General features: G+C 38.5%; 1 protein-coding gene across 2 annotated transcripts in view; it reads right to left on the minus strand.

Moving 5' to 3' along the window:
• NUSAP1 (nucleolar and spindle associated protein 1) overlaps nt 1-14761 on the minus strand; it is a 26130-nt gene continuing 11369 nt past the window's right edge. For both annotated transcript variants that reach the window (XM_032481475.1, XM_014552284.2), the window contains 7 exons: nt 13141-13242; nt 11946-12055; nt 8374-8555; nt 6591-6748; nt 4277-4393; nt 2022-2133; nt 1-900 (listed from right to left, as the gene is read on the minus strand). In XM_032481475.1, the coding sequence (XP_032337366.1) occupies nt 804-900; nt 2022-2133; nt 4277-4393; nt 6591-6748; nt 8374-8555; nt 11946-12055; nt 13141-13242 (878 nt within the window). In that variant the 3' untranslated portion in view covers nt 1-803. The remainder of the gene's footprint in view (nt 901-2021; nt 2134-4276; nt 4394-6590; nt 6749-8373; nt 8556-11945; nt 12056-13140; nt 13243-14761) is intronic.

Raw genomic sequence — 14761 nt, forward strand, 5'->3', positions numbered from 1 at the left:
CATGAGAAAAATTTTTATTTATGAAAATCTTAAGCAGTACAAAACGCATAAGGCTCCACTCAGGTGCAACAAACATGGATATGATGCTAAGTAACTCTAGTCTTCTCCATAACTTGAGTAAGATATAAGTTTGACAGAGCACAACAATCCTTAAAGCAGAAATCCTCAGATTTCAATATGGCCCTGTATATTTTTAAACAAGCAAGGCTAGAATGAGCTATAGAGTTTTTCTTAAGAATATACTGAGTGACAGGTGACAGGTACATGAAGTGATCTGAACAAAGGTAAATAGAAGCTGAAACAAAACATTTAACATAGGTAAAATATTGATGTCATACCAACCCATGCAGCCCATCGTTCCACTGGAACTATCAGATTAGAGAATAAAGAGGTGGCCTTTCCCTATTCATAACCTTATTGTTCAATTTCTCCTGAAGCTTGAGGTATAATTAGCTACCATCAGTTAAATGCTTTTGCCTAGAAGACTGAAGTTCTGTTAGTATTAGAGCTAGCAGAGGGAATTTGACATTAAAAATCTAAGTCAAGAATCTATAGGGTGAGTCTCTTTAGAAAACTGAGTTAGTTGTACAGGGGCTTAGGTAAAAACTATTTCAAAGAGAGTTTGTGAGTTTTAAAGATAATAATGTCTTTTCAGGGATATAGCATGTGAAGAAGCCACTGACACTACATATATATGAACAAAGTTAAGAGCAGAAAATGGTCTTTTGACTAAAGTGAGAGGACAGTACAAAAATATTTACAAAAAAAGGGTCAGAGTAAAGGAATATTTACAAGATGTTAAATTATGAATGTTCAGCCATAATGAGGCCTCTTCGAACTCCCAAAACCTTGGCTTTCTTCTCCTTTCGTTCTTGCTCATGCTTCTTCCGTTGCTCCTCCCTAAGAGGGACAGGCATACATTAGGCTCCAGTGAAGCGCCACAACAGACCACTTTAAAGCACCTGTTGTTAAACTACTGTCCTAACTTAAAATGACATCCAGCACACTGGTGTAAAACACTTACAGGACACTGCGCTCTGTCCAGTGGTGTGAGATGGAAGCCATGCCCATAAGTCTTTGTTGTGTTAAAAGGCTAGAAATTGGTATTTTCTTTTTTGTGTTAAGGCAGCATTATAAAATCAAGCACAGAATTGGAAATAGAAGGCACTCTGGAAATTGAATCTAACCCCAGTAGTTTTTTAGTTTGTATAAGAATAAGAAATCTCTACATGTGGAAGTCAAAGGTCAAGCTCAAAATCACACTGTCTAATGAAAATGCTGGAACTAGAACCAGGGTCTACTGACTTAAAGCACTATGTTTTGGGGAGAAGGATTTAGGAGGAGAAAAAAAGCTCAGAATCATGTTAATGACCTTAGTAACAAATAGTGAGGACTTGATGGTAGCCGGCAGGTCAAATGATAGGTAACCAACTCTGTATCAGGAGGGCTTCCTGCAGAGAATTGACCAAACCAGGACCAGCTGTAGCCTAGGACAAGCTCTGGCATTGGTTTTTGTGCAGAGAGAAGCCTCGAAGGGTCATCCTGGGGTTTTCCCTGTGTGGAACCTTGAGGTTTAGTAAGCCTGGTTTCCCTGGGAGTGGGCAATTTACATCTCTCTGCATAGCCAGGTGCCCTGCGCCCTTGGATTGGTGTCTGGAGGGATATCCAGGTACGTTGTTTGGGTACCTAGGTCATGTAAGAGCAGTGCTCTGAGTCCGGCTCCTCTTCTAAATCACCTCTAGAGCTTTGGAAACAATGCAGATGCTTGGGCCCATCTCAAACTTATTGAATTAGAATCCATGGTGTATTGCCTAGGCACTTGTGCTTTTAGAAAGTTCTGTGTATGATTTTACCTCTACCTGCTTCTTAAACACCACTATTACTGCAACTCTCTATCCCTCAGAGACTCTGCTTATATTGTATGTGTGTGTGTATGTATGTGTGTGTGTGTGTGTGTGTGTGTGTGTGTGTGTGAACTTTGAAAATTTAAAGAATTATAAACTGGACAATTATGTACTTACCTGATCTGGAGACGAGGAGGTTGTTTATAAGTTTTCTTGTGGAAGCTAACTCTGTTTACACGCTCATTCAGACAACTGTTTTCTTTAGATTGTCCCCATGGTTTCAGTTTTCCTAGTTTAGGACAAAGATAGATTTAAGAAGATTCTATTTATACCTGCTTGCTATCAACATTATACTTTGTTTTTAAAGGTACTTGCCAGTATGATGCTATTAATTTCAGTTTAATATTCCACAGACAGAAATTACATTTTTTTCCCTAAAAATAAGTGTTTTCTACTTTTTAATCCTTGGAAAGTCACAGAAAAAGTCTTAATACAAAAAAAACCCCAAAACCTTAATGCTGAATCCAATTATATAGCATTAAACGAGGACATAACAACCAAGTAGTTTATCCCAAGGTTGCATAGATATTATATTTAATATTAAAGTAGTATTTCATCTGTGCAGTTTATTACTGTTACCTATTAAAATATATTGGGAACAGAACAAGTGGGAATATTTTGTTGGCTTTATTTAGAACTGGGAGCAAATTTCCAGATGTTTCTGTATTACTTTATTTGTATAGTTTGACCTGCTTCTGAGTACCAGTGATAATCATTTGCAGTGTTTCCCATTTTTAAAAAGGACTTTCACAACCATCACATCATTTGATCCTTTCAATAACCACTGAAGCAGTACTTATTTTTATTTTCCTTTCCATAAAGGGAAAAATGTGACTTGTCTAGGACATAAAATTACAAACAGATTAAGCTCTAAACCGGGGCGGGGGGTGTTTCCTTACCATCATTACAAGTTAGCGGTGGTCAGAGTCATTCCCATAACAAATACTTTTTGAGAACTTAGTATCTGCCAAGGACTATTCTGGGTGCTAGGGACATAGCAGTGAACCAAGCAGTCAAAAATTCTTGTTCTTTTGGGTGTACGTTCCAGTGGTAAAGGTAGATAACAGTCAAGTAAGGTAACATCAGTGGTGCTGTGTGCTCTGAAGAAACGTGAAAAGGTAAGGAGTGAAGAGTGTGGAGGCGCAGGGGTGGGGGTAGGGGGGAATGGCCTTTCTACGTTGGTGACGGTTGAGTGGACGCCCCATTAAAACAAGGGAGCAAGCTGTGCAGAGGTCAGTGGGAATAGTATTCCAGGTGGAGCAGAGGGATAAACAAGTTCAAAGACCTGGAGGAGGAAATGAGCTCAGTGTGTCTGAAGAGATGAAATACCAGTGTGGCTGGCTTAGCATCAAGGAAGGAAGTGATGAAATGAGGAAGGGAGAGAGATAGGAAACCTTAGGAGGTTCTGAGCAAGGCCATGATGTGCTCTGATTTGTTTTTAAGGTGGCAGTGGGGCAGAGAAGCTATTCTAGAAGCCCAGGTAAGAGATGACGATGACTTAGACCAAAGGGAGTTGCAGTGGAGGAGTGAAAAGTGGTCAAATTAAAGATCTGTTTCAGAGGGGGAGTTGAAAGGACTAGCTGCTGGATGGGATATGGGGTCTGAGGGAGAGTGAGGAGCTAAGATGAGCCTAGGCTTCTGCCCTGACACTCAGTAGAGAGGTGTGTTGCCACAGATGGGAAAACTTGGGGAGAAAAAATGCGGTAAGAGAAGTAGAATTTTTTTTAACCAGTTTAGTTGACTCTTACTTCTAATTAAGACTTACTTTTTTCATTACATGAGTTTTATTAAAATCAGTAATTTAAAGATAAACAGTGTTACATAGATGTGATTCTTTTTCTCCCCCAAACAAAACCACTCCGATGGCCTTCTCTCCCTCTTACTATCCCAAAGGAAGAGGACTATCATAAATGTGATTCTTATGGGAAGTTTGTTTTAAAGTAATTGCAGAAGCACTGACAGATCACATTAAGTCTTGATGTTTTAAATGGATGTAAAGATACCTTAACACATGCTCAAGTGTGGCATCTGGCTAATAAACGTCCCAGGTTGTTGGACCGGTGGTTCCCAACCTGGGATCCTTTGAAAACTGTAAAGAAAACACTCATTTACCCACAGGCTAACTTGATTTTCTTGATTTTACCTGAAGTTTTAGTAACATTGACTAGAGGTTGTATTTGGTTAACAAAAATGTAAGATAATTATTTAGTATTTGTTTAATGGATAGTTTTTAAAATCATGTGTCATGTGGATACAGGGTAGAGGCAGGAATTCTAGGTCAGGTATGGCTTCCACTGAGTCACTAGAATTTTTCACATCAGATGCAGAATTGTTCAATCTTAAGTCTTATACTTGAAGACATTTCCACATACCTTTGTGTGGCTCATAGTTGAGGGGACGAGACAAACTTGCTTTGAGATCAAACACTGGTTTTCTATGGGAGATCGGAGTCTGCGCTGCCTCCGCTGTCAACTTGAATGGGGTAATAACTTAAAACACCAAAAACAAAACCCAAGGGCTTAATTAGAAAAAAAGACATGTTAATAGTTTTTTAAATTAATGTATCACTTCTCAGTCTTAAAAATAGAATCTATGTGAACTGTCTGAAACAGATGGAGGGTTAAGAAGGAGGAGAAAAGAATAACTAAGAAAACTTAACCCTGAGATTTATTCCTGTTAGCAGCTCCTGAAAGAGTCTAAACAGTTCTTAAGACCAGCTGGCAGTTTAGAACCCTGTTCTAAGGAGATTAACTGGGTAATTTTTCAGGCTATTTCCCTGGTACTGTTATTAATAGTAACATTTTCATTAACACAACCACATATAAAGCCTGCAAAGAACCTAATCAGGTAGAGATGAAAAGATTCATAGCTTTGGTTGTTACTAATGGAGGCTGTTACTGAAGAATGTGAATTTTTGTAATATAGTTAAAAATATACCAGTATGGTATAATTTGGTAAGCCACATTTTTTGCTATAGTTGGGCAGCATGCATCTGGCACATTTTATAATCCTTTCCCCTTACAGGTTGCAGTCAGGCCATTGTCAAATGTTAGCACTCGCCCGTATATGTGCATGGGCAGCCAGGACAGAGGACCACCTAGTGAAACAACACAGAAAAGCACAAAACTTCTGTGCTGAAGCCATCCCGCTGTGTTGCTATCAAGTGCTGGCAGGGAGGGAACAATGGGGCTCTCACACACTGCTGAGGAGAGTGTAAATTGGTACAATCCAACCAGTAACATAAGTGTCTGTGCGCCCCACTATCCAGCAGCCCCACTCCTAGTCTAGAGAAACTCTTGCACATGTACCGGAGATGTTCTAAGATGGTCATAGCTACACTGTATATAATAACAAAAGTTGGAAACACCCACAGGCCCATGAGCAGTAAAATGGATAAATTGAAATATATTCATGCAATTGAAAAACACAGTGAAAATGAACGAACTTTAGCTCATTTATCAATACGGATGATTCCTGAAACATTATGCCAAGTGAATAAAGTAAATTACAAGAAAAAAAATCAGTTTGATTTCATTTACATCAAATTCATATTTGGTAACTGGGGAAGAAAGCTAGCCTATTCCACTGGGCACACCCCTGAGTTAGAGGAGAAAGCTCAGCCTGTGGCAGACATTGAATTTCTGCCTCATGTCCTTGTCTGTGGGCCTTTGTGAGTCCTTTCTCATGACTGGGTAGGCGGCTGCTGCTCAGTGAGCTCTGCTCCACATAAAATGACACAGTCACATCTTAGGCAAGTCACTCTTCTTTAGCCCTGCTCTCTGCCCAACCCTCCTTTTCCCCTTATTACAGGATGATTTAGTATGTTAATGTGGAATGCTTGCTGGTATAAATAAGATTAGGGCTTAGTGGGAATGAGAGGTCATTCAGAGGATGAATTATTTAAATTTACTAATCTCACCTCTTTACTCTCTTGAAATTTAGCTGCCATTCTCACTGTTCAATCTTTAATTTGGGTGTTACAGGCATGAAAAAGTCCTCAGCGTCTCCACACTGGTATTACCAACAATGATACTCTCAAGGCTGAACTCCTGCTGGATGCCTCTAGTCTCAGAGAATCTGGCAGTCCTTCCTGTGTAATCAAAGCCTTGACTGACATCCAGTAGGACTCTCAAGAGAATTTTGATATACTCAGTTCTAATACAGGCCTCAGCCTGGTGGTGATATTGTTTTGAACCGTCACACTGCTCTTGTAGTATTCTTTTGAAGACCTCCTAGTTTGTGTAGGTGATGATTAAGTAGACAGTGTGTGGAAGAGTATCTATACGGCTTATTCTGGCTCACACAATTCTTAGTCAGTGTGTGGCATTTATTCTAGGAACTTTGAGATCAGAGTCTTGTTAGACTAGTTAGTAAGTTTCAGAGTCTTGCAGAACCGTTCAGAGGCTGATGAATACTGTGATCCTCCTAATGCCTGAGTCTGAGAAGGGGCTGAATGTTCATCAGGGAGGGCCACAGTCTTAGGACTCCTCTTGGACAGGATGGTGTCGGTTTTTTGTTTGGGTCTCTGGCTTCGGTCCCTTGCTAGTATAAAATAAAAATTTGCCATGGAGAAATTTTTGCTTTTGATTCTATAGTATGGAGAGGCTTTAAGGAAACAGATAGACTTAATCATTTCAGAAAGTGGTATGGCTTAAAGATAAACCACAAGTTTTTAAAAAATTTTACCAGCAGCAGAATCACCCCTTGTGGTCTTTAACTTGTGTGTCCCAAGCCCAGTCTGGCCTTTTGGGGTACTCCCAGATGTGATCCCATGTGGAGACTTTCTGGCTGGAGTCTTGGTCAGTGAACGCTTATGCTCATTATCTTTGGTAGCGGCTGAAAACCTGTAAGGACAGGGGAGTATAAGACATGAGTACTTGTATCAGGAGTTACTTATGTCAAGCTTCTAAAACAAAGCCACCTACCCATCACCAAGCAGTGAGAGGGCCTCAATAAATACTTGTCACACAAATGAATCTCTTAAAGAATAGACATGTTCTTAAAATAATGCTAGAGCAAATCATTTTCAATTTCTGTTACTTGTAAAATATGGTTTTGTATTCTCTGCTCTCTCTTCTTTGGCTAATGATAGTACAAGGCAGAGCTCGAAGAAGATGTCTGTGGGCTTCAAGTTAGAGTTTAGGAAGTATTTGAAGAAGATCCCCTCTTTCTCCTCCTCCTGGTGAGGGCAAGTCAGGGACCGAGAGACTGCTAGGCCAAAAGGGTGATGGGAACATTTCCAGAAGAATGTCATTCATTTGAGTGGTACATAAGCCCATTCTCTACTCAGAGCAAATTGCCATAAATGCTTCTCATTGATTCTCTGATGCACAGTTTTTCTACATTTTAACATCTCTGAAACTGAGATGTGTTTTACAGTTGCTAACACATCATAGTTAGTTGGCAGTGATTTTTCTTACTGGTTCATAAAATAATTCTGAGTCTTTGGCTGATGGTGTCTGAGATTCAGTGAAAATCCAGTAATGACAGATATAAATATACATAGGGTTGTTGGTGGTGGGTTAACAGAAGGCAATTTCTGCACTTACAACTAAAGTTTTGATGGTGATCCTGAATCAACACCGATAATTACTGCCAAAGACTCTACAACAGAGTTAAGAAAATTAGATGTATTAGGAGAGGTGCTACAAAGCCCAGGCTGCTCTGTACACCACAGTGAAGCAAGGGCTAGTCCCTGACCATGATGTTCTTAAATAGTAAAAAATACAGTCAGAACTGCTAAGTACAGGTACCTCCTTTTCCAAGCTAACTCAATAAACAGAATTCCAAACTCAAGGGCATTTTTCAGCTTTAAAAACTATGTTAGATAAACTGTATCTGCTGAGGAGGTGTTACCATGCACTAGTTCTGTTAGATCCTGCAAATGCCCTTACAAAGTGGAGAATCAAATTTTTGTGTTAAAAGAAAGGAGCCTGCAGATCTTCATCTGTGGAGACAGTCATAGTTGAGGTCTACCCTGATGTCAGGAAGGGCACAAGCAAAGAAAACAGGGATCAACAGGGCATGAGGGGTTACAATGTAGTGCCCAGTGGGTTACAGCGTTCACACTTCAGGATGAGTCAGTTCTTTAGTTCACTGCACTGACAGATTTTTTTTTTGGTAGGAATTTAGCTTCAACTTTAAGTTAGTGGAAAAATTTCTCTTTACACATCTTTGCAGACATACACTAAACTAATAAAATACCCATATATATCTTATTTTCTGTCTTTACTTATGAATCAAATGTGAAGCTTGGGGAAGCTGGATAAAACAAGAAAACCAAACACAAATTTAAAATAAAAAAAGATTAAAACTTATAAAAACCGTTTGCTGATCTTTCTCTCTGCTCCAATCCCCTTTCTCCTTCTTTTTCAACATTAAACCATATTTGATGTAGTCCACCTGAAATGTATTAGAAACAGTAAAGCTTTGAGAGCTCATCCCCAACTCCATTTTGGAGCTCTGTTACCTGACATTCATTTTAGTTGCTGAGAGAGCGGAGCGCTTGGCCGAGCCCTTCCCACACAGGGTGCTCCGACCCGCGTGAGGCCGGCCTTGAGAGGGCCGCTGGCTGGCGGGGGTACAGGCCACAGAGGGCTTTCCTGGGAGAGGAAGTGGAGTTGCCACCACTTCCTTAGTGACGGGCTGCTTCTGAAGAAAGGGAAACGCACCACATTAAAGCTTGGCCTCTTAGACAGTACAGTCTCCTAGGCAGAGTGCAGAAGAGCACACATCTGTCCCCTTGTTTCATCCCCACTTTTAACCCTGCCATCCTTTCTTCTCCACTACCTCACCCCATCCTACGTGCCTGGCAGGTGGGGCAGTTCCCTGCACCTGTGTTACTATGGTGACTCTGATTTAAGAGTAACCTCTGGTTGTGCTGACTAATGTGTTAGAGAAAGCCTTTCCCAGCTGCCATGGGCCCAGGTATTTTCTAACTAGAGAAAGCAGGTGGCTAAACTGTCCCCTGTGGCCAGGGAGGGAGGATAAATTGGTTCTCTTGGAAATATGCTTCCTTTGAGAGCATGATATGCAAGAGGGATTGAATGTTTTACTATCATTATTTTAAGCTCTGTTGCAAGCAGAAGAAATCTGTCTTCATTAACTGACAGAGGTAGGACTATTGAAATTGACAACATAAAGCCAAAAGACAAAAATTCTGATTATAGCCTATGAAATAATATAAGAAACTAGAGAATTATGTTAACTTCTCATTTCAGCACACAAGCCAAAGAGATTCTCATGATGTGAGACAAATTTAAAACCAAGATATTGAGTAAATACTTATCTTTACCGTAGCTGAGAACTCAGGTTGGATGTATTAAGTATATTGTTGTATTTAGTCACACCTTTTATGCTTTCTTCTATCTTTTCCCTAAAATTCCCACTTTCCACACTGTCTCTTTGCAGTCACTTGGTGCCACGACCATCAACTCTACATCTTTGTTTGAGCAATTTGTAATGTTTAAATGATTTTACTTGTCCCAAGTATCAAGAATTCTGACTTTTCATGTACAATATTATGCCTCTGACTCAAGTAGCACCAATTAATTTTGTTAGCAATGCATCAATTCCTCCATTTCTTTTAGCAAAAGAAATCCTGCTCTAATAAAGCAAAGAGCTCAGTCATACCATACATAAAAATAAAAACTTGGGGTAAGAATTAAACACAGAAAAAAATGAAAGCAGTAAAAATAAATATTAGCATATTTTTATGATCTTGGGACAGGCAGGGCAAGACAAAACTCAGTTTTAAAAGGAAAAGTTGGATAGCTGGATAAAACATACAAGGTAAAATACATCATGAATATAGTTAAAAGATAAACTGGGAAAGTACTTGGAACATATATTACATCATTAATATAGATAAATAGTCATAAACTGGTAAAAATCAAGAAAAAGCAAATTCACAGAAAAACCACCAATTATATAAAGATTTATAGCAAACATGTAACATGTAATGATCAAAGAAATGCCAATTCAATTGGGATTTTTTTCCATGTATTAACAAAGATAAAAAAATTTGATCATTCCCACTGTTAGCAAAATAAACAGGCATCTCAGGGCACAAGCTGTCTGATCATTATAGAGGGCCATTTGGCAAAGAACTCAAACAGGTTTCCCATCACTAATCATGAAAGGAGAGATTGGTCATGGCCAGGGTGATTCTCTCTAGGACTTCTGATCATTTCTTATTGCCCATCATTATCCAAATGACCAATCCCCAAATAGGTCAACTGTCAAGAAAGACTTCGTATCAGCTATAGTGAAGTCACTGCAATTGTTTTTTACTCTCCAGTTTTCAAATAGATCATATCAAATAACCTCTCTGATTGGCTAATTCCTTAAACAGTAGGGGCCGGGTGGGGTTTCAGAACTAAACTTCAGATGGGATGATCAACTAAAAAACAAGATAAGCCCATGATTTATTCCACATATTCAAGGCTACACTCAAGTTTATGATCAAGGCAGTTGTTCTGCTCTTAACTTTTACCTGGAAAATTAACTCACCCATATTATATAGTATAGAAAGCTTGACTTTCTGTATAGTACCTAAGCGGACTCAGTTTCATGATAAGGAAGATGAGTGACCCTCCTGTGTCTACTTTCTGTAAAGCATCAGCGCAGCCCATCCCCTTTCCCCCGACCCTGCCCTGCGGCATGTGCCTCTTGTCCCAGTATTCAACTATGAATGTTGCGCTACCTAGCCCTTGCTAATATTTAAAAGCCTTCTTATGGATGCACTGACTATCTCTTCTCTGGATTGCCCAACCCAAGTTGTTAGATCAGTATGAAGGAATGTCGAGATGTTTAATGCCATGACTTAGGTATGTATGTCACTGTTTGCTAGAACGTTGATAAGCAGTGTCTTCAGCTGTGGTAATAGTGGTTTTATCAATACTGTTCAAATGAACATCTATTATCCAAGATTAAGCTTCTCACTAAGAACTATATTTTTTAAAAATTATTTAAAAAAAAGAAAAAAAATTATTTAGAGCTTATCACCCAGTGCATTTCCCCGTTGGCAATGGTATCAGAAAACTCAAAACTCAACTGAGTAACTGATATAATAGATATTGTACTTGCTAACAGTGCTCATTTTCTCCCACTTTTAAATGAACTTTATATGGTTTTGTGTTGCATGTAATTCCACAAACTGCCTCAAATTCTTTTTAGAAACAGGCAGGTTGTTACGTATTATTTGATTCAGAAATGTTTCCCAGCCACCTGTGTGTACCCCTTTGACACCAGATACCACGTAAGATAGTAACATCAACTTCCTAAGATGTTATCAGCCCACAGCTCTGCTAACTCAACTCCGGGGTTGACGTCACCTTTTCTTACTCAAAAGGGCCTTGAGTCCAGAAGGAACTGGACTGAAGAACCCACAGGGAACTCGGTTATGACAGGAAGCCTTCAAGTGAGCTACTGCTAGTCACACCTTTTTCATTTAGGTCAGAGACAGGGAAAGAAGATGGCTTCAGCCATAAATCAGCCCTTTCCCAACAAAAGTGATAGGTATAATGTCTGAATGTGGAAACCGGAATAACTTATTGCCAATTTAGAATTCTTTCTTTTTTTAGCTGTTGACTTTTTCTTTAATTTAATTTTTTTTTTTTTACATTTTAATGGGGGGAGGGTATAGCTCAAGTGGTAGAATGTGTGCTTAGCATGCATGAGGTCCTGGGTTCAATCCCCAGTACCTCCTCTAAAAATCAATAAACCTAGTTACCTACCCCCCAAAATAAAAAATAAGTAATACAATAATAAATAAAATATTAAAAAAGTTTTTAATGTTTTACTTTATTTTTAAATTTTTATTTTTTTTGAATTTTTTTTCTAGTGAGGAGTCACTGCTTTATTTGGAGAGTTTTGAAAATTCTCAAAAACAAATTTAAAATAAAGATACATTAAACTCAAACAAATCCATTCCCCTGGTAGAGAAATACAAAGATGGTTGTATTAACCTGGTGTATGCACAGTAGCACCATTAAAATCAAATAGTTTGGTGCCATTAAGAACATAATTTTATCAGCGTACCTTCAGTTCATTAAATGAATTGTGTTCTTCAAAATGTTTCTTTTTTCTCTCAATATATTGATCGATGGACTCCATTTCCTTAAAACGAGCCTCATGAAGCTTCCTAAAGTCTAAAATAGTCCCCAAATATGAAAATTAATAACAAGACAAAATCCATTTATTCACCCTCCTATGGTTTTTAGTTAACACTCATTCTCATCTCAGCATCCCTGACATTCATCAGCATCATTTTTGCTAAAATTTTAATTTCAAAACATTTAGCTTTTGAAAACTCAGGGGCAAAGCATATTCATCTTATAAACTACCCAACATTTGCCATCTCTCCACTGTCCATTTCACTGCTAAATGATATCTTGATTTAGTCCAGAGAATAAGAAAAGATTAATAGGTTTGTCCTCTCACCTCACCAATTAATTAATGGTCTTTACTTAATCATAAATTTGACATTTTGTAATGCTGAGAATGCTCTATGCCAAGGATTGGCAAAGGGGCAGACAGTAAATATTTTAGGCTTGGTGGCCACATATGATACGGTCTCTGTCTTACATTTTTCTTTCTTTTATACAACCGTTTAAAACTGCAGAAACCATTCTTAGCTCAAGAGCTATAAGACAGGCCAAGGTGAGTAGTAGTTTGCTGACCCCTCTGTGCTATTCTAATTAATTATATTCTTAGTAAGTATAATTAAGTAATAGAATTTCTGATATATTCCAAGCAGCACTTTAAGTACTATAAATATACAGTACCCAGTCAACATTCTGTGTGCCAAGCAATAGAGAACAAGAATTACATGTCCAGAATTGGAGCCCCTTAGACTTAGTACTAAAAAAAAAAAAAAAAATTTATTACAAAGTGGACATGGTGCCAAGTACTTTATACACATTGATTCCCAGGTATTTATTGAATACTTGATATATACTGGTTGCTCTGTTAGGTAATCAGAACTGGAAAACAGTCTCAATCCATCTATTAGCCTGACGAAAAAGATAGTTTAATTATTCCTACTTTAAACTGAGGGAGTGGGGTTACTAAGGGTAAGCAAGCTGCCCAAGGTCTCACAGGCAGGACGTGAGGGAACGAGGACACAGCCCCAGTTCCAGTGTCTGAGCTTTTGGCTGTTGCATGCACTGCCTCCCCAGCGTCAGCCTGAGGCTGGCCAACCATTATTTTATATTTCCTGGTGTGCAAAACTTACTTGGAGTAGTGCTGGTAGTTCTTTTATTTTTTCCAGATTTGGAAAACCCATCTGTATAAAGAGACTTCTTTCTTTCTGAAGGTACTTTTGAATCTTCATGACCTGAATCCAAAGATACAGAACTAATGAAAGATTTCAAAAAAAATTATTCCATTAAGAAATGTAAGTTAACATGGAGCATCTTCATGTGACAGGCCTCTGCCAAGGGAGTGGGAGAAATGGCACATAGGAAACACACAGAATTCATTATAGCATCACCACAGCTTTAGCTCATATGCTTCAAGTAGAAAATTTTATGCTTCCTGTATAGAAATTTTACAGATATACCAGAAACGTAAAAACACTTTCCCAGAACTTTTGCTATGAACACATCTAGTTGTTTTAACTACAGTGATAAAAATCACACAATTCCACCAGCCTAAGAAGCACCATTAATGTTTTGGCACATTTTCACAGGCCCTCTGCTTCAATACTTGTTTTGTCTTTATCCTTTAAATCCAGTCGAAACCATGATGTATATAAGGTTTGCTATTCTCCGCCACCTATTTTCCACATACTGCTATCTTTTTCAGTTGGAGGCAACCTACTAAGAAAATAACGCAAGTGGGTTTTCAGGAAATGCTACTTATACAGTCACTCATCCTTAAGGTTTCCCAATGCATCCATAAAACAAAGCAAAAGAATTATTTGATAGAGCAGAAGGGGCTGCTTTTGCTTGGCCCTTGGCCCTGAAAGTTCATGGGAAACAGGACATTTACAGAGTCAGAGCCACTTCCCATGAGATACTTATTACAAATGGAAATATAGTAACTGTATTACAAAGGAACAATCTAGCAGACATCACAATAACCAGGTGATGGAAGTTAACATGACCTGTCATAGAACAAACCAACATCTGAGCCCTCCCTCTGGGGTGTTGACTGAGGACACAGCCCCACTTTGCGGGATTCCTGCCAATATTGCATAATCTGAATCTAACCGTCAGCAACATGAGACAAACCAAGTCAGAGGACCTGAAAAACTGGTGAGTATAAAAAAAAAAGATCAATGTCCTAGAAGACAAGGGAAGGCTGAGGAACTGTTCCAGATTTAAGTAGCTTAAAGAGATGTGACAATGAAATGCAAAGGATGAGCCAAGACTTGCCTTTGCTTTAAGGGACATTTCTAGGATGACTGATGAAATCCAAATAAGGTCTGTCTACAGGTTAGTTAGTGGGTCTCAAAATTTCTAGTCTCAGGATCCCTTTAATACTTTCAAAAATTATTGAGGACTCCAAAGAATTTTTGTTCATGTGTATCAGATATTAAAATTAAGACATTTAAAAATATTTGATTCACTGAATATAATATACCCATTACACATTAATATAAATAATTTACTAAAAAAGGCTAAATTTCTAAATCAAAACTAGTGAGTAGAGTGGGGTTTTTTGTTTTTGTTTTTACAATTTCTTTAACATCTGACAGTAAAATGTAGCTGGATTCTCCTATCTGCTTCTGCATACAGTATGTTGTGATAAGTTGTTCTGGTTGAAGTATACATGAAAACAAACTTTGCCACCTAGAGCTATGAGGGTAAAGGGAAGAAGATTTTAATAGCCTTTTCAGGTAACTGTGGATA

This window comes from Camelus ferus, chromosome 6, assembly GCF_009834535.1.
Source record: "Camelus ferus isolate YT-003-E chromosome 6, BCGSAC_Cfer_1.0, whole genome shotgun sequence".
Taxonomy (NCBI): domain Eukaryota; kingdom Metazoa; phylum Chordata; class Mammalia; order Artiodactyla; family Camelidae; genus Camelus; species Camelus ferus.